This window comes from Hyperolius riggenbachi, chromosome 3, assembly GCF_040937935.1.
Source record: "Hyperolius riggenbachi isolate aHypRig1 chromosome 3, aHypRig1.pri, whole genome shotgun sequence".
NCBI lineage: Eukaryota > Metazoa > Chordata > Amphibia > Anura > Hyperoliidae > Hyperolius > Hyperolius riggenbachi.
Window position 1 is genome coordinate 84,656,031 of NC_090648.1, and position 20,762 is coordinate 84,676,792.

At 47.8% G+C, this 20,762-nt stretch overlaps 1 protein-coding gene across 1 annotated transcript in view; it reads left to right on the forward strand.

Moving 5' to 3' along the window:
• Positions 1–20,762, forward strand: part of LOC137562172 (adhesion G protein-coupled receptor E3-like) — a 149,039-nt gene that overhangs the window by 24,153 nt on the left and 104,124 nt on the right. Inside the window, exons 3-5 of the mRNA XM_068273505.1 lie at positions 951–1,133; positions 4,114–4,212; positions 20,090–20,227. Coding sequence (XP_068129606.1) covers positions 951–1,133; positions 4,114–4,212; positions 20,090–20,227 — 420 coding nt within the window. The remainder of the gene's footprint in view (positions 1–950; positions 1,134–4,113; positions 4,213–20,089; positions 20,228–20,762) is intronic.

Sequence of the window (20,762 nt, forward strand, 5' to 3'; positions counted from 1 at the left end):
GTGGCACCTGCACCTGCTGTGGCTGGAGAAGATTGCAGAGCCCATACAGATATGGGGGGGGGGGGGGGGGGGGCTAGAGAAGAACCCCCTTCCCCAAAGGTAAGTAATGCTTGCCACCCCACAACAGCCCACACAATTTACAAATGAGGAGGTCCATTTTCTATATTTGATAAAATATGGGTGAGCCCAATAGTTAACACGGGTTTAAGTGTGTTTTAAACATCTGGAAATGGTGGAAAACGCACCCAAATGTGCTCCCGGCATTAGGAGATACCAGTAAATTGCAAATCATTCTATACACTAAATTATGCACCTGCACATACACACCCCAACAGTCTCCTATAATGTGAACCAGACCACTACCCAAAGCCTGCATGCGCACACACCAAAGCCTGCACATGCACACCACAACCACCGCAGTGCATAATTACATCCATCGTTTAGTATATAGTAATGATGGCTGACCTTGGCACTCCAGCTGTGGTGGAACTACAAGTCCCATGAGACATTGCAATACTTAGAGACAGCTCTAAGCATAACTCGGGGAGGCAGAGGCATGATGGGATTTGTAGTTTTGTCACAGCTGGAGTGCCAAGGTTAGCCATCACTGATATATAGGATAACCAACACAAGACGGAGCCCATCTATAGATTAAATAGTAGTGTTGTTCAGATTGACAATTTAGACATAAAATAAGCTGGATAGTGTACTGGTTAAGGGCTCTCCCTTTGATGTGAGAGACCAGGCTTCTACTCCTGGCTAGGGTTAGTACCTATTCAGTAAGGAGTTCAAGGCAAGACTCCCTAACACTGCATTGTGGCCTCTTGAGCGCCTCCCAGTGGCTGCAGCTCTTGAGTGCTTGGAGTCTGACAAGAGAAAAGTGTTATCTGATGGATATGTGTGATACTATGTATAATATGATAGGTAATACAATGTATTTTATTCTGTAGGAATTCGGTACCTTCCTGAAGAAGCCTTGCAATTTGCTCAGTGTTCACCCAGCGGACAAGATTGCCCAACCCACTCCTCCTGTGAGGAAACCAATCATGGGTATTACTGTGGCTGTGATGACAAATACTACAATACCAGAGACCGTCTGACATTCACATACCCGGGAGGACAGTGTGATGTTGGTAATGTATCTGCCTCTGGAAATTGTTGGGTTTTTGCATGCAAATATATACAGCTTGAAAATGGGCCAAACGAATTCCTCCTTGGTGGGATCTGATTGGTCTATTTTCAAGCTGCATAAGTTTACATAAATATTGCAGCAAACCAGGATATCACCGATTTACCCCAATAACAGAATTAGGGAGAGGGCACCCACTCTACATATAAACTAGTAAAACTACTCCATTCTAGCCAAGGTAGGAAATTGGAGCACATCTACAAGATTAACATTAAAAAATATCACATTTATTACAACTATGTTCTATTCATATTAACCTCCCTGGCGGTATGATTATTTCTATATTTTAAATCATGCTACTAGTACTAGAGAGCCTGCAGAAGCCCCAGCACTTATTCACCTTTCTGGGATCCAGCAGTTCTCCCTCCATCCTCTGGGTGGCGATGTAACCCTTTAGTGAGATCATGACGACTGACTGTGATCTCACCAGAGGGATCCAGAGCCTCTATAGAACAGGAGTAGAATAGTTGACTGTGTCTGTATCCCAGAGTAGGTGAGTTAGGGTAGGGTTGCCACCTCATCCCTTTAAATACCGGCACATATGAATTATACATGCCTTGTGGCTAGTTAGATGCAGTTTAGGCACTGATTATGTGAATTGCCCAGGAACCAGTATAATTCATGTACCTGTATTTAAAGGGAAGAGGTGGCTACCCTGATCCCAAGTCAGGCTCAGGATTACCACTCCTGACCTTTTTTCCAACCCGAGACTAACTCGGAGTTACTGCTAGGGAGGCTAATACAATTCCCATCCAATGATTCAGAGTTGGTTCTGGCCATTTTGTTGCCCAAGGCAAGGCTTCCATTGTTTACCCTCCCAATTAAAAATAATTCGTTTTGCTGGTACCATTACCAAACTGATAAATTATATGCAGAAATGATATTACTTCTCAAAATAAGTATTTTATTTATTTATTTATTTATTGTATTTATAAAGCACCAACATATTATGCAGCGCTGGACAATAAATAGGTATACATACAATATTTAGCTATACAGCAAAATGACAATACCTGAATACAAGAAAGACCAGATCATGCAGTACAGTATGAGTACAAGGCAATGCTTAGTCACTGGAGGGGAGCATGGAGATTAGGCAAGTTAGGTTCACTCAGATGCATAGCATGGGTTTACAGTAATGGGGGTGCATGATCAGGTAGGACACAAAAGGAGGAGGACCCTGCCCAAAGGCTTACAATCTAGAGGGAGAGGTAGGGACACGAGAGGTAGGGGACCAGAGTTCCACTGCGGGTTTAGAGCACTTGTGAGGGGTAGTAGGCCAGAGTGAAAAGGTGAGTTTTGAGGGCTTTCTTGAAGATGTTGAAGGAGGGGGCTGCCCTAATTGGTGGAGGTAGGGAGTTCCATAGTGTTGGAGCAGCTCGTGAGAAGTCCTGGAGGCGTGCATGGGACTGGGTGATGCGGGGGGCGGTTAGGCGAAGTTCATTGGAAGAGCGGAGTGAGCGGCTAGGTGTTTACCTCTGAGTAAGATCGGAAATGTAGGTTGGACAGGTTTTGTGGACAGATTTGTAGGTCAGACACAGTATTTTGAATCTGATTCTGGACTGGATAGGAAGCCAGTGGAGGGATTCAAGGAGGGGATCCGCCGTGGTGGAGCGATGGGAGCAGTGGATAATTCTGGCTGCCGCATTCATGATGGACTGCAGTGGGGCTGTTCGGGTCATAGGGAGACCAGACAGCAGGGCATTGCAGTAGTCAAGGCAGGAAATTATGAGGAATACAAAAGATACATAAATTATTACCAGCTTAGACAAAACTGATTGAACTCACATACAAACCATTCCTGCAATTATTATGATGGGTGTGGTCACCACTTTATAAAGATATTATACTCAGGGTCAGATTTACCATAAGGCACTATAGGCCTGATGCTGGATGTACCATAAGGCACTATAGGCCAGGCGCCTGATGATGGAAAGGTGGCTCACTCCCCTAGTACCGCCTTCCCTCTTTCCCTATGCAGAGTCCTGATGGGAGTGTAAATGATAGGTTACTCACCCTACTCTTGGCTTTCCACTAACAAGCTCTCCATTCAGTCAGGGGTACCTCTGGCCAGGGATTTGAAATGTTAGTTGATGTTAATCAAACAACTGTGACTATGGGAGACGGGGCTAATTTAACTAAGCATCCTATCATCTTCCGTATTTATTTCCTTTTAAGCAATACCAGTTGCCTGGCTGCCCTGCTGGTCTATATGTTCCTGAGTCACACACCTGAAACCAGCTGTATGTCAGAACAAGCTATGCAAACAACAACCCACTTTTTCCATGCACTCATTTTAAACCAGAATCATAGACCACTTCCCAGCTTTTCAGCTTCTATATAAATGAATATGCATAAATTTGCATAGAAAATGTATATTATCTTGATAAATCTGTCCTAGTGAGAGCGCGGGTGAGGTAATCATCCTGCATGGGCTGTAAGGCCCCGTTCTCACCACGGCATTTAGCGGGCGATTCCTGCTAATCGCAGAAGCTCTCGTGCTTTTTAAAGCACTAGTGCTATTCTAACTCTATGGCAGTGATATCACTGCCGCAATTGGCGAAGATCGTGGGCGATTAGCGATTAGCACCAATCACAAAACGTGTTACCTGCAGCAGCATCTTGTCGCAATCCTGGATCGATCGAGGTACAGTGCTTAGTAAAGCACTGATTGCAATCTCTCTAAATTGCAGAAGTGTACAGTGATTTTACCTGCTCTAATTGCAGTAAAATCACTTGCAAAAAACGTTTTGCGATTTTAAGTGTGAATGGGCCCTCATGCTCCAATTGCAGATAATAAAATGATTTAGCTATTTTATGGAATACATTTATGTGTTGTAAACTGCAATATAATATTGTAATACTACCCAACTAAATTATTGGACTACCAAAACCTAACTCTGCCCTGTTCTGTTCTTTCCAAGAACCGGCTTTCTGTGACAAAAGTGGAAGCATCTCTGTATGTCCATGCCGTCGTGGATTCATCATGATTCGGAAGAAAAATAATGCTTACGTCTGTATAAGTAAGAATCTGTTACTACATTGGTACTATTCACAGATAGTATAATGTCCTGCCAGCTGGTACTGTGAATTAATAGAAATGTTTGGAGGAATACAGTTTTGTGAATTGGATACATTGAAATGACAGTTTTCCCTGAGGTGACAGGACTCTGTGTAGTATTTCCCTCTGGGGTGACAGAGAGTATGAGGAGATAGCACACTAATGAGGTATCAGGTTAATATGAGATGAGACTCACCCTGGATTGGTAGCTCTCTTTAACCTGTTCAGCATCGCTGGTACGCATATCCACACCCCCGTGGTCTTCACTTCAGCACCAGAGGCGTAGATACTCGTATCCTGTGGTTTACAGTGACATGCACCCCCACACCCTACGGCTCATGCTACCCCCACATGGCTCCTGTGCCACCAAACCATCCCCACGGCAGATTACTGATCGATGAATAGGAACATGTGTTTCCATTCACCAATCACAGTGCCAGTAGTGAATGATCATCTGACATCAATGAGATGCTGATTGTCATTCACAGTTCTTCACTACTTCCTGTGTACTGTTTAGTACACAGGATAGTATGAGGACATCTAGTGGCCAAAATAAAAATAAACCTGCAATTTTTTTTAATAAATCCCTAATTTTAACCCCATATTTGCTCCTCCTATCTATATAACTATAGATACCTTGTTTAAAAAGAAAAGTGGCAGCATTAAAAAAAAAAAAAAAAGATAAATAGTTACCTTAGGGGCACAGCTTTTTTTTTTTTTTAATATGGATGTCATTAGGGTATATCAATATTAGTTTTGCAAATTAGGGCTTGTAATTATTGATTTAGTGTAAAGAAACACAAATGTAAGAATACACCTTTATTTCCATATAAAATATTGTCATGATACATTATACAAGTGACACAATTTAAATGTTGTAATAACCGGGACAAATGGGCAAATAAAAATGGGTCAGTTTTATCTATTGTAGCACGTTTTATTTTTAAACTATAATTGCTAAAAACTGAGCAATAATGATTTTTTATTCATTTTTTTCTTATTATTCCCTTTACAATGCAGCTAAAATTAAATAATTCTTAGCCAAAAGTACCACCCAAAGAAAGCCTAATTTGTGACAAAAAACATCTGTGTAAATCATTTCAGTGTCATAAGTGGTGATAAAGTTTTTGGTAAAGAAATGGGAGGAGATTGAAATTTGAAAATTGCTCTGGTTTATAAAGGGATAATAGGATTCTTCAAGGTGATTGCTATTATTATTAATATGCATTTCCGGCAGTGCTTTACATTAATTGTAATTGAAGGTATGAATTGAATTTCCAAATTCAGACAGATTTGTAAGCTTCGGAACAAACTTCTCACTTGAGTACCACGTTTCGTTGATTCATTGTTTGCCTTGAAGACTAGTGCAATAAATTTCCATACCAAGTACAGTTAAAGTTAGTATATACCCAATCAACACCATAATTGCTATGCATTTAAAAAAAAAAAGGATTTTGCAAAAAAAAAAAAAAAAGACTGACTTTAACGTTTGATAATAAAAATACTTTTTAAACCCTTGAACTGCTGGAATGGACAGCGTGGAGTACCCCTCCCAGGCACCCCTCAATTTGTCCCCCATACAGGCTGCTATTACATGGAAATTCAGAGCTGCCAGTGTGTGGGGCCCAGCAACCTGAGCTATACAAGCCTGCACTGGTCCATGACGTGGGGCGCACTGTAAGAGAGTGGCAGAAAACTCCCCCATGACCTACAAATCCCTGTCTATGCCATACATGCTTTTTAGTATCAAGGCAGTGAGCAATGGCGATGCTGCAGCAGGTAGCAGCAGGTAGCAGCATTGTCAATGATGTCTGCCAGTGTTGCGAGTAGTGTTAGGGTGCCCGGCAGTGGTGCAGTGGGTGTCGGCGGTATGGTGGCAGAAGTGCTCAGCAGTGTCAGCGAGTTCCGGGAGGTGCAAAAGGGACTCTTCAAACAAGTAGAGAATGCAGGAGCCAGTAGGACAGAAGAATACAAAAACAGATGACAAGAAGAAAATAAGCAGAAGATAGAAGCATACAGATGAAAAAGACAGGAGGAGAAAGAATTATCCTACCTAATAATATACAAGTGTCCCTGCGTCCTGTCCGTGTCAGTGCTTTTGCGCTACCATGCATGTCCTGCTCTGAAAGCCGTTGGGACAGGACGCAGGACGGGCCAGGGGGCGGGCCAGGGGGGGGGGGCGTGTGTGCATACACACGGCGGTGACAGACCTAGTGCCCATTTTTAAACGGGCTTAGGTCACTAGTACAGGAATAAAGCATGAAGATGACGTCATAGGAACAAAGCATAGAGATGAAAAAGAAAACAAGGATGTGAAAAAAAGTTTTGTTTTGTTATTTTCAATCCCTTAATAAAGTTTAGTTTTAGTTTTAACAAATTTTGGATGAAGCAGCAGCATGTGTACAGAGCATGGAGCAGCAGTGTGTGTACAGAGCATGGAGCAGCAGTGTGTGTACAGAGCATGGAGCAGCAGCATGTGTACAGAGCATGGAGCAGCAGTGTGTGTACAGAGCATGGGGCAGCAGTGTGTGTACAGAGCATGGAGCAGCAGTGTGTGTACAGAGCATGGAGCAGCAGTGTATGTACAGAGCATGGAGCAGCAGTGTGTGTACAGAGCATGAGGCAGCAGTGTGTGTACAGAGCATGGAGCAGCAGCGTGTGTACAGAGCATGGAGCAGCAGTATGTGTACAGAGCATGGAGCAGCAGTGTGTGTACAGAGCATGAGGCAGCAGTGTGTGTACAGAGCATGAAGCAGCAGCGTGTGTACAGAGCATGGAGCAGCAGTGTGTGTACAGAGCATGGAACAGCAGTGTGTGTACAGAGCATGGAGCAGCAGTGTGTGTACAGAGCATGAGGCTGCAGCATGTGTACAGAGCATGGAGTTACTCTGGGGAACTTAACAGAGTCAGGTATGAGCACAGCCGTGTGCCCTGCTGTGTGAATGCTTCACTTTCCCCCTCATTACCAATGTTGGCTGTCCACATTATTATCTGTATCCAAACTACTCTTGATCGATGCCGTTGTTGGTCGGGAGCAGATCGGACATTTAGGAAATAATTGTCATTTCCTGGTAGTCGGACGGGAAATTGCATTATGTGTACCCAGCATAATGTCCTACCAAATTGTTATACTGTATTGTGCGTGGCTGAGGGAGAGCTTTCAGGAATCTCCCCTCACCCCCCATCCCCTTGAAAATCCTGGGTTTGCCCCTGGTATGGAGTCAAAAATGGCCCCCCTTTGCCTATTTACCTGGGAATTGGGGTCAGTCATCTAATCTTAGGGTCCCCTTAATATTAAAGGAAGCTCCCAGATTCCTCATAGTAGTTACCCCTACCTCCTCCTGGGTATTTGAGGTGAGGATGAGTCCCTTGTCTATTTACAGGGCTGTGTAGTAAAGGGGGAGACTTTGCTGCTCCTTGCTTACAGAGCCCCCCTCCCATGTCATGTACCATGCAGGTTTGTATAGTTCACAGTGCAAAGCCCCATACTCATGTGCTCTGAATTGCCTGGGCAATACCAACCTGCATGGGGGACAAGGGAGGAGGTACCCCCCACTTTCCATTTTAGAAACAATTCCAGCATTTCAAGGGTTTAAAAAGCACTATTTATCGACAAAACAAACACTGTGGCAATTGGGAGCTTCCACTGTATATATGGGACTGCATATTTAGGGCTGACCTCCTGTATGGGTCAGTAATAATGCATAGAATCCAGTAGTGTGGAATCTGGATAGTAGTGCAGAGTCCCCAACCGCCCCGATTTCGTCGGGATTCTCCCGCTGTGCTTGTCCCCCTTCCCGCGATAGCCTGCCTCAGCCCCGGGCTGAGAAGTCAGGATGGAGAGCGGCAGAGTGATTAGAGAGAGCAGAGCAGTCACCACGGGACTTCCTACACAGAGCAATGATGACGTCAGCTGCAAAGCCCTGGGTGATTGCTCTGCTCTCCTGTTCCCTTACAGACCTGCGGTGTCTGGCTGTCTGTTTCCTCACACATCTCCTGTCACTGTGTGTCTGCTTCTAAACACTTCTGTGACATGCAGGGTCCTCTCCCTGGCTCTGTCACGCTTCAGCAGCTGTGCCCTCTGACCCGAACACGGTAAATCCAGCGCTGGAGACTTGGGCGCAGCAGCGCAGGAGACTTGGGCGCAGCCGGCGCCACCATAGGCCGTAATAGGAACTACGGCTATCGCAGGCACATGGAGTAACTTCAGCGCCGTCAGAAGACGGATCTGAAGTTGCTTTTAAAACAATAATTCGGCTTCCAGCTATTGCTGGAAGCCGAATTATTTCATTCCCCCACTATCCATGTCGGCCTGGAGGGGGAATAGTAATTAACACGGCCCGGACTTGTGCGGCAGCAGGATTAGCCATATACTGGCTGTGTCCTGCGCCCAAGTCTCCGGCGCCGTTCTCTCTCGTACGCCTCTGACCTGCCTTCCCCCTCTCCTCTAAACTCTGCACAATCTCCGGAGGAGGGGATGGACACTGGCTGCGGGACCGTGCTGGAAGGTAAGGCATGGGGAGACACGCTGGCACACAGGCTCAGCAGCACTCCACTCACAGCAGCCATCCACATGCCTCACACTATAGATACAGCAACAAATGGTGAAGTAAGCAATAGCTTCCTATGTACATTTTTAAATCTTAAACTCTTTTCCAGGCAGCAGAATGTCCCAAACCCACAGAGCAACCCTCTCCCAGTTAGACAACCAGCGTCCATCTAAAGCCTGCTATACACTAGCAGACTTACTCCCAATGTGCTCAAAAGATTGATCCCTCTCTGATCGACATCTGATCAGAGAGGGATCTATGACTGCCACACATTGCACATCATTTTCTTTATGGATTTCAGCATGAAATAGTACTACCACTCTCCCAGGCATTCCTCTTGTTAATGCTGCTCTCCCCAGGGCCCCTGCAGAGCACAGTATTAGCACAGCGGAGTGTTCCGACACTCGCCTGTCCAGCCAGGCGCTCCTTCCTGTGTGCTTCCATATTTTCCCGGTGCCCGTACCGTGTGACCTGGAGGTGCTATGCCAATTTATACATGCTACTGGGTCACAGAGTACGAGCACCTGGAGATGACGGAAGCACGCAGGAAGCAGCGCGGCCCGAGAGGTGTGTGTCGGATTGTTACACTGTGCTAATACTCTGCAAGCACCAAGGAGAGCAGTATTAGCAGGGGGACACCGGCAGGGCCCTTTACTATCTCTACGTCCCTTGGGTGCATACCACTTTTCCCTGCCTTTTCAACCACAAAAAAAAACAAAAACATCTTGACCAATCTGTAATTTATTTAGGCCAGAATTGGATTGAAATTACGATTGGCTGACGTTTTAGGGCATTGATCTTCGGCAGATCCGATCACCGTGATTAAATCTGCTGAGGAATATTTTATAGTGTGTATGGACTTTGAGGTGCTAGACTGTACGTGCAGCTATTTAGGAGCAGACAGTTATTTTATTTTTTTTATTTATTTTTTAGCTGATTTTATGACAGGCCTCTACAAAGTTTTAAAATAAGTTTTTAAAGTAAATCTCTAAAGCTACCTCTGTTTATAATCAAAGATGGGTCGCTATACGCCAGGGATCTGTATAGGGGAGGGAGGTGGGCACGCGATGCATGTAAATTTGGGGGCGTGGCTAAAGGCATGGCAGGGGCGGGTTTAAGTGTCCCTCTTTCCTGGCTCCAAATGTTGGGAGGTATGGTAGTGGGTGAAATAGTAGACAGTGAGGAGCAGAGCCGGATTTGGACATTTTACTGCCCAAGTCCCACTTCCCCAACCCCACCCCCCCCCAGCTGCCCTGACCTGTGCTCCATCCGTCATGTGTGCTCTCCCTGTCCCATTTGTTCCCAAGGTCCTCTACTCTCGTCTTGTGCGCCCCCATCCTTTGTATTTCCCTAGTCCTGTGGGGGAAGCTTAGCACAGGATGGGGGAAGCACAGGACTAGTGCTCCACTGCTTGACCCTGTGGAAGCTGGGCGGACTGGGTTTGTGACTGCTGTGGTTTACATGTATGGCAGTTTAACTGTTTAAGTGTGCCAATTTACTGCCCGTTCCTTGGTTCCTGCCTCAAATCCTGCCATGGTGATGAGGTTAACCACTTTACCTCCAAGGGTTTTTTCCCTTACAAAACCAGAGCAACTTTCACCTGTCAGAACTACTTCCATTCATTCGGTTATAATTTTATTACTACTTATCACAATTAAACAATCTACTGTATATCTTTCCTTGGGGGTTACTTTTTGCTAAGAATTATTTTATTCTAAATGTGTTTTAGCATTATTGCTCAGTTTTCAGCCATTATAATTTTAAAATAATACGGTACATGCTACCGTAATTAAAACCCACACATTTTATTTGCCCATTTGTCCCAGTTATTGCAACGTTTAAAATTTTTCCCAAGTACAATGTATGGCGCAATATTTTATTTGGAAATAAAGGTGCATTTTTTCAGTTTTGCGTCCATCACTAATTACAAGCCCATAATTTAAAAAAGTAACATTAATGTACCCTCTTGACATACATGTTAAAAAAGTTCAGTCCCTAAGGTAACTATTTATGAATTTTTTAATTGTATATTTTATTTCATTTTTTTACAAAAAAAATTGGGGGTAACTATTGGGGAGTGTGGGAGGTAAGGGGTTAATTATAAATGTAAAAATATGTATTTTAAAGAGACACTGAAGCGAAAAAAAAATTATGATATTATGATTTGTATGTGTAGTACAGCGAAGAAATAAAACATTAAGATCAGATACATCAGTCTAATTGTTTCTAGTACAGGAAGAGTTAACCACCCTGGCGTTCTGATTATATCGCCAGGGTGGCTGCGGGAGGGTTTTTTTTAAATAAAAAAAAAACTATTTCATGCAGCCAACTGAAAGTTGGCTGCATGAAAGCCCACTAGAGGGCGCTCCGGAGGCGATCTTCCGATCGCCTCCGGCGCCCAGAATAAACAAGGAAGGCCGCAATGAGCGGCCTTCCTTGTTTTGCTTATATCGTCGCCATAGCGACGAGCGGAGTGACGTCATCGACGTCAGCCGACGTCCTGACGTCAGCCGCCTCCGATCCAGCCCTTAGCGCTGGCCGGAACTTTTTGTTCCGGCTACGCTGGGCTCAGGCGGCTGGGGGGACCCTCTTTCGCCGCTGCTCGCGGCGAATCGCCGCAGAGCGGCGGCGATCAGGCAGCACACGTGGCTGGCAAAGTGCCGGCTGCGTGTGCTGCTTTTTATTTGATTAAAATCGGCCCAGCAGGGCCTGAGCGGCGACCTCCGGCGGTGTTGGACGAGCTCAGCTCGTCCAGACCGCTCAGGTGGTTAAGAAACTCCAGTTGTTATCTCTATGTAAAAAAAGCCATTAAGCTCTGTGGAGAGGGCTGTTTTCTGACTTGTAAGGTGGCCATACACTGGTCGATTTGCCATCAGATTCGACCAACAGATAGATCCCTCTCTGATCGAATCTGATCAGAGAGGGATCGTATGGCCACCTTTAATGCAAACAGATTGTGAATCAATTTCAGCCTGAAACCGTTCACAATCTGTGGTGGTGGTGCTGGTGCTGCCGCTGCCCCCGCCCGCCCGCATACATTACCTGCTCCAGCCGGCGCGACTAACCCTCTGTTCCCGCAGCTTCTTCTCCGCGCTGGTCTCCGGTCCGGCTGGGTTGTCTTCATTGAACTTCCCGTCCGGGGGAAGTTTAAACAGTAGAGGGCGCTCTACTGTTTAAACTTCCTGCCGGGACAGGAAGTTCAATGAAGCAGCAGCCAGTCCAGAACCCAGCGCGGAGAAGAAGCTCCGGGGACAGAGGGGGAGTCGCGCCGGCCGGAGCAGGTAATGTATTGCCGCTAGCGTCGGTCGTCGGGCACTCGAACGCCGCTATCAACGCACTCCCGACCCGCCGGCGACCGAGAACAATCTTCCGCATGGACGGCTCGACGGGAATCGGCGGGAACGATCGATTTCGGATGGAAATCGATCGTTCTGTCAGCAGTGTGCGCGGCGATTTCACAGCCGATCCGATCACTGTGATCGGATCGGCTGTATATCAGAATCAGAATCATTTTTATTTCGCCAAATACAGCGAGAGCTATACTCGGAATTGTTCGTGGTTCACATGGCTTAGACATAGTAAAGGGAGACAAGACGCACACATAAACAATTAAGAACTACAGTGATGGTATAGATCTGTTCTACACAAGTGACAGTCCTGGGTCAGCAGTCAGTGCTTTTCTACCTGCCGTGCAGGAGCAGTCCAATAATAATAACTGACCGAAAGACCCTGCTAGTGCATGCCAGTAGGCCAGCCTGTCAGGGGTTGGAGTTCAGCAGCCGTACCGCTTGGGGGAAGAAAGTGTTCTTCCGTCTTCCGTCTGGTGGTTTTGCATGGTATAGACCTGAAGCGGCGGCCCAGTGGGAGGAGCTTGAAGTAGCGGCTGCCTGGTTGGGAGGGGTCACGGGAGATCGCTGTGGCCCTCATCCTCGTCCTGGCGGGGTGGAGGAGATCAAGAGGTGGAAGAGGAGTCCCGATGATTCTCTCTGCGTCAGTTATGACTCTGCAGTTTCTGTTTATCGCTGGCTGTTGCGCCTGTGTACCAGACTATGACTGAGGAGCAGAGGATGGATTCTATAGTGGCAGTGTAGAAGCTGGTCAGCAGCTCCCTGGGCATGCCAAATCTCTTTAGTTGGCGCAGGAAGAACAACCTCTGCTGGGATTTCTTCTGAATTTTGGTGGTATTCTGCTCCCACTTCAGGTTGTTAGTGAGAGTCGTGCCGAGGAACCGCACAGATGTCACCCTAGAAACTTCGGTTCCCCCAATGATGACAGGGGGGAGGGAGGGTTCCTCCTGAAGTCTACGAATAGCTCAACAGACTTTGCTGCATTTAGTACTAGGTTATTGTCTACGCACCAGTTGCAGATTCTCTCGACTTCACTGCGGTACTCATGCTCTCCGTTGCTGCCAATTAGGCCGTTGATAGTGGTGTCGTCTGCAAATTTGATGATTTTCACAGAGTCCGCGGATGATATGCAATTGTTGGTATAGAGGGAGAACAATAGTGGTGACAGTACACAGCCTTGTGGAGCCCCTGTATTGGTGATTCTGACGCTGGAGTAGCAGTTGCCGAGTTTCACCTGTTGTGTTCTGTCAGGAAGTCCTTGATCCATGTTCGAAGGGTGGGATCTACTCCGAGCTGAGTCAAGTTAGTGAGCAGGGTGTCTGGGCAGATCGTGTTGAACGCTGAGCTAAAATCCAGGAACAGGATCCTGGCGTAGGAGGCAGGTTTTCCAGGTGCTCAGTGATGAATGCCAGACTGGCGTTGATGGCGTCCTCCACGCCCTATAAGCAAATTAGAGCTGGTCGAGGAGGGCATCCGTGTGCCTCTTCAGGTGGGCCAGAACCAGCCGCTCTAGTAGCTTCATAATGTTGGAAGTTAGGGCCACTGGTCGGAAGTTGTTGTGCTCAGTGCTGCCGGGTTTTTTGGGGACCGGTACAATAGTGGACCACTTGAAACAGGAGGGGACTATGCCGTCTGATAATGACCGCTCGAAAAAGAAGGAGAACACAGGGGCTAGCTGATCGGCACAGGTTCTCAGGCAGATCGACGACACTCCATCCGGGCCAGAGGACTTCCTGGGGTTCAGCTTACGGAGGTGTCGGAGCACCTCTAGTTCATGGACAGCAGTAGGAGCCAGGGCGCTGAGTTCACCCGAGGGAGCAGTAGGAGCCGGGACGCTGAGTTCACCCGAGGGAGGGGTCGCCTTAGCCGTGGCTGTTCGGACCACGTGCTGGTCCGGTAGTTGCTCGAACCTGCAGTAGAACTCATTGAGCTCCTCCGCCAGCCGAAGGCTCCGGGCCACAGGCTGAGGTGCGGGTTTGAAGTTCGTGGCTGCTCTCAGGCCCTTCCATACCTCCCGTGTGTTGTTTGATTTGAGGCAGTGAGGCAGAGTAGGCCCTCTTTACTGATCGCAGTTCTCTTTTCAGGGCATACCTGGCCTCTCTGTATTTTTCAGGGGAGCCAGACCTGTGCGCTTCCTCCTTGCATTTCCGAAGTCGGCGGATCTTGTCATTAAACCAAGGCTTGTTGTTGGGGAAGACCTTGAACGTCTTGGATGGAACACACGCTTCTTTACAGAAGCTAATGTAGGAGGTGACATTCTCGGCCCACTTATCAAGAGAGGGAGCCTCCAGGGTCGTTCAGTCGGTGGTGTCAAAGCAAGCTTGGAGTTCCAGTTTTGCCTCTGCTGTCCATTTTTTGATGGTTTTAAAGGTGGGCTTGGAGGTCTCCAGGAGCCTCCTGTAAGTGGGGATCAGGTAGATTGTGTTATGGTCGGAGTTTCCCAGAGGGGCTCTTTTAACCTCCTTGCCGGTTGTCCCGAGCTCAGCTCGCGGTAACCTGCGCAGGAGGATTTCTCAGGCCCCGCTGGGCCGATTTTCACAATTTTTTTTTGTTACATGCAGCTAGGACTTTGCTAGCTGCTTGTAACATCCGATCGCCGCCGATCCGCCGCGCCGCCTCCCCCCCCCTCCAGACCCCTTGCGCAGCCTGGCCAATGAGGGCCAGGCAGCGCTGAGGGGTGGATCGGGATTCCCTCTGACGTCCCGACGTCCATGACGTCGGTGACATCATCCCGCCCCGTCGCCATGGCGACCGGGGAAGCCCAGCAGGAAATCCCGTTCTGAAAGGGATTTCCTGCTTACTCTGATCGCCGAAGGGGGATGCCGCTGCTGAGCGGCTATCATGTAGTGAGCTATGGGTTCGCTACATGATTAAAAAAATTAAAAAATTAAAAAAAAGTGCCGGCGGGAATTAGACCGGCAAGGGGGTTAATGGCCTTGTATGCGTTCTTGTGGACCGTGTAGCAGTGGTCCAGGGTGTTACAGTTCCTGGTAGGGCAGGTTATGTGCTGCTTGTAGCGGGGCAACTTGTGTCGTAGGTTCGACTTGTTAAAGTCGCCCAGGATGATGAACAGAGCCTCAGGGAGGGATGTTTCCCACCGCGAGATGCAGTCACTGAGGGCTTGCAGTGCAGTCTTGGAGCATGCGTCGGGAGGGATGTAGACCTCAACGAAGACAAGGGTAGAGAACTCCCTGGGGGAGTATTTAGGCCTGCAGTTTATGACCAGAAACTCGACATCTGGGGTGCAGGTCTTGTTAAGAGTGGTGATGGTGGAGCACCAGGAGGTGTTGATGTAAAAGCAGATACCCCCACCCCTCATTTTCCCAGAGAGGGCTACGTCGCAGTCTGATCTTAGGAGGTTGTAGCCTGGTACATATAGAGAGTGGTCGGGGATGTTGTCGCACAGCCAGGTCTCAGTGAAACAGAGAACAGGGGTATTCTTGCTGATCTGGGGTTTGCTACCGAGTAGGAGGAGCAGCTCGTCCAGTTTGTTGGGGAGTGAGCAGACATTTGCAAGTAGGATGGCAGGGATGGGAGTGCGTAGCCCTTTTCTTTTGAGCCGGACCTTGGCCCCAGCCCTCCTACCTCTGTGACAGCGTTTGTTAGGTGCTTGCTTGGAGATGAGGTAATTGATATGGGCGGTGACAGCATCCCACAGGGGGGAGCTCGGTGGAGACTTGGGGCTGTCAGGGGGTTCCCATTTGAGGAGGGCCTCTCTGGATAGAGTGGCAGTGTTTTGTGACCGTTCAGAGCCCATGGCCCAAAGTACCGCAAGTACCACAGTAGGTACGGGTGGCTCAGCAGATTGTAGGGAGCAGGCAGCACAGTATATGGACCAGGTGGTGTTGTGAAGCAGACGGCACAGCGCCGTATGGAGCAAAAGTAGGTGATATTGAGCAGGCAGCGCAGTGTATGGCCCAGGTGGATGGTAGGAGGCACAGATAGGTGGTATGGAGCGGGAAGCACAGTATGTTGCCCAAGGATGGTATGGAACGGGCAGCTGGCACCGTATGTAGCCCGGCACCGTATATGGCACAGTAGATGGTATGGGGCAGGCCGCACCGCACAGTGTGTAGACCAGGTAGGTAATATGGAATGGGGCCGACCGCACAGTGCAGTACAGGCGCACGTAGATGATATGGAGCGGGCACAGAAGATGGTATGGGGCAGGCAGCTCAGCGCAGTAAGTGGCCCAGGTAGGTGGTGTGGAGCAGTCAGTGCAGCACAGCCTGTGGCCCAAGTAGATGGCAAGGGGCAGGTAGCACACGTAGCACCGTATCAAGCCAGGGTAGATGGTATGGGGCAGGCCGCACAGCTCAGTATGAGGCACAAGTAGATTGAGAGGGATAGGCAGCACAGCACAGAGGGATGGTATGGCAGGCAGCACGGCACAACATATGATGGCACAGTAGACAGCAGCACAGCACAGTATGTGGCCCAGGTTGGTGGTATGTAGATGGTGTGGAGCAGGTAGCACAGCGCAGCATATGGCCAGGGTAGATGGTATGGAGCAGGCAGCACAGCGTAAGGCACAGCACAGAGGGTAGGTATGGCAGACAGCACAGCACAGCAGTAGGTTGTAAGGAGCAGGCAGCACAGCACAGTATGAGGCACAGGTAGATAGTATGGAGCAGGCAGCAGGCTGAGCAGGGACAGTGTAGTATAGTGGGTCTCAGGCCCAGTAGAGAGAGGGGATACCAGCAGTGGGACTCACCATTGGAACGGTATGGAGCAGGCAGCAGGCTGAGCAAGGACAATGCAGTATAGTGGGTCTCAGGCCCAGTAGTGAGTGGGGATACCAGCAGTGGGACTCACCATTGGAGTGATAACACGGGCAGCCACAGGCCGGAGGATCTGCATCTGCTGGAGGTGTGTGTGTGGTCCCAGGGGCCACAGGTCCTAGAGGCTGGAGTCTGTAGAGCGGAGTCCTCTGTTACCAGTGAGGTGTTGCAGGGTGCTGCCACCGGAGGCCCTGGCTGCAGTGCAGTAGTGGAATCAGAGGAGGAGACAGGCCGGGCCGGGCCCGGCGTTGCAGTGCAGTGGCGATACCGGGGACCCAAGGCTGGGCCACGTGGAGTGAGGGTGTCATGGTGAGCAGCCGGAGCAGCGTGGGAGGCAGGAATTGCAGCGGCGGCATCCGGGGACCCAAAGCAGAGGGCCGGCGAGGGACCACGTGGTGTAACAGTGCCGGGTGAGCAGCCGGAGGCAGGAGTTGCGGCGGTGGTCAGGAGACGTGATGATTCTGAGGGCGTTAGGTGAGTAGCGTGGGAGGCAGGAGTTGCAGCGGCATCACCCGGGGACCCAACACAGAGGGCCGGCGAGGGACCACGTGTTGTACTAGCGCCGGGTGAGTAGTCGGAGGCAGGAGTTGCAGCGGTGGTCAGGAGTCGGGATGTTTCCGTTGTGGCCGGCGCATGCGGCAGGAGCAGACGTCCGCAGACCGCGAGGTGGAGATCGGAGCGGTGGCAACAGTCGAGTGGAGCTGAGGGCGGCGTGGGACCCCATGGTGTGATGAACAGCGTGCAGGCATCAGGTGAGTAGCAGACAGAGACTGCTGCCCTAACTACAGAACTAAAAACTAACAAAAAACTAACTAACATTAACTAAACTAACTACAGCAACTGAGGCACAAAACAAAAAACAGTCTAAAAGAGCTGGAACTATGAAAAAAAGCTACATAGTTACAGGAGCCATGTGACCGAGGCGACCTGCAGGGGCGCCGTCTTGGTCTTACTGTGGGTCTTATCGGCGGGAAATTCGTTAGGTGTATGGGCCCCTTTATTATCTCAACTGTTATTTAACTATTTACTTTTTCTCTGCCAGAGGAGAGGTCATTAGTTCACAGACTGCTCTGAAAGAATCAGTTTTAATGCTGAGTGTTGTGTAATCTGCACATATTATAGAATGATGCAATGTTAGAAAAAACACTGTATACCGGAAAATAAAAATATGAGAATATTTTCTTTGCTGCTTATCTTCTAGTAATTATTCATAGTACACAACCAATTCACTATATCATATTTTTTTTTCGCTTCGGTGTCTCTTTAATTATTTCATCCTGCGGGTATTTTTCACCTTATGGATGAGAGGAATTTTCACATTTTAGCGCTCCTCCCTTTCATTCCCCAATAACTTTATCACTACTTATCACAACAAAATCATCTATACCTTGTTTTTTCCGCCACCAATTAGGCTTTCTTTGGGTGATACATTATGTTAAGAATTATTTTACTGTAAATGCATTTTAACGGGAATAATAAGAAACAAAATCATTATTTCTCAGGTTTCGACCATTATAGTTTTAAAATAATACATGCTACCGTAATTAAAATCCACACATTTTATTTGCCCATTTGTCCCAGTTATTGCAACGTTAAAATGATATCCCTAGTATAATGTATGGTGACAATATTTTATTTGGAAATAAAGGTGCATTTTTTCAGTTTTACATCCATCACTAATTGTTAGCTCATACATTAATAATAATATGCCATCTTGACATACATATTAAACAATTTTTATTCCCTAAACACAGTAGGTGTAATTTTACTATTTGGCCACAAGATGTCCCCATTGAGCATTTCCTATTCACGTAAAATAAGTACGGGAAGTAATGTGTTGCCACATTGAAACTAGGGAAGTGACGCAGGCATCAATAGATGCTTGCAATCACGGTGGCCTAGAGGGGAGATTAATGAATGGGAACTTTGTTCTCATTCATAAATGTAACAATCGGTGGCGGTAAAGCAAGTGGGAGGAAGCGCAGCGGCTCTATTTAAAGGAATCATCAGGCTTTAAGGCCCCCCCATCTACTTACCAGTGGCTTCCTCCAGTTCCTTCCCGGCGACATGTTCCACGACGCAGCTCCGCTCGCAACCCATGGACCGCTATTCCCGCGGTACTTTTGTCCCCTGCAGCTAATCTCCTATGTTGCTGGCAAAATAGCGATCACCCGCAAGATCGCCCACACAGCCCACCAAGCTGCAGGGACATGACTATTGTGTCCCTGCGGCTGTAGCAGTTGCCGCTGCGGATGTGAGTCTCACGTCCCAGCGGCAGAAATGGTTAATTTAAAAAAAAAAAAAAAAAGGTTTTAGATGTGATTTTACTATTTGGCCACAAGATGTCCTTGCTCATACCTTCCCTATGCGTAATATTACTACGCTAAGAGGAAGTTATGCATGGACATGTAAGTATCAGCTTTTGTGAATGACGACGGGGTCTAATAGACGGCCGCGGTCATTCACATGGGGACTTAGATCAATGAATGGGAACTGTGTTCCTATTCATCGATCTCTTGGCCAACGATCGGCAGCAGAAACGAGCGCAGGAGTGCGCGGGAGCGTGAGCAGGGGGCGAGTGGGATGGGACGTAGTAACTACATCCCTGCAAGGAGATAAGGGATTTTGCAGGGACATAGTTACTCATCCCGGGGGAGGGGAAGTGGTTTAAGTCCACTTACAATTGAATACTGTAAAAAGGGTCTGTTACACTGTACTACTTGATAATTGTAGCAGGAGTCTGATCTAATATCAATCAAAGTGGCATCACTAGCTTTGTGCTTCTCAATACAACACAAAGCTGCAAAACTAAAGATCACGCCTGGCTTCCAGCCATACCCCCTTCCTGCTATGTCCAGTAATAACTGATGCTGCAGAATAATTGGAACTAGTTTTATGGAGCCGCCTCTGCCAAATAACACGCCTGTAAGCATGCGCCTACAGTGCCTTATCGTAAATCTTGCCCTGGATGCAGGGTAGTGGAAGACTAAAGCCGCTGTATTGTATCCCAATCTTCTGTTTATGCGTATGTCTTATACTGTAAGTGGGATAGGGTTGTGCTCAGGAAAGTTCCCACATTCTTTACTGATATCTGGCTGTACGTGGGAGGCCCAAGTTCTTCCAAACACTTATTTTACGAGATGTTGTTTCTGTTGTTGCAGATAAATGTGCAGAGAATTCACACTGCCCTGCAAATGCTGAGTGTGTAAATGGACCATGTAAATGTCTGACTGGATGGTGTAATTCCCTCTATAAGCAGCAGTGCTACACAAATGTGACCATCGATGGAGAATGCATAGGTAAAAAATTACACCCACATTACCAGAGATGGATTACAATGTAATGGGGCCTTAGGCAAGGTAGTAGATTTGGGTTCCCCATGTGATCCTTTTGGTAAGCTGAAATGGAGAGAGGTAAAAAATGGCGGCAGGTGGGCCCCTTGACACTAACTAGGCCCCAAGCATCTGCTTAGGTTGCCTGGTGGATGATCCTGCTCTTCACATACCCAAGATGTTAAAAATGTTTATGTTTGACCTAAATTAGGAGCATAACAATAGCCCTCACAAGCCCTGTGACCACATGAGAGCCAGTTCAGGCACCTTATGCTGCCGTCATCCAGCTACTGATCACACAGAACTGGCTCCAGTTACACAGGTGAATAATTAGCCTAGCCCCCCCCCCTCCCTCGGCAAATCCCTTCCCGAGCTGGCTGCTGGACACTCCAGGCATGCGCAGACCAACAGTAATGCCAGTTATGTACTTTCTGCCCAGCAGAGTGGTGCTGAATGTGCAGGCATGCAGAAAAAACAAGCCCCATTTTTTTAATTCACAGAA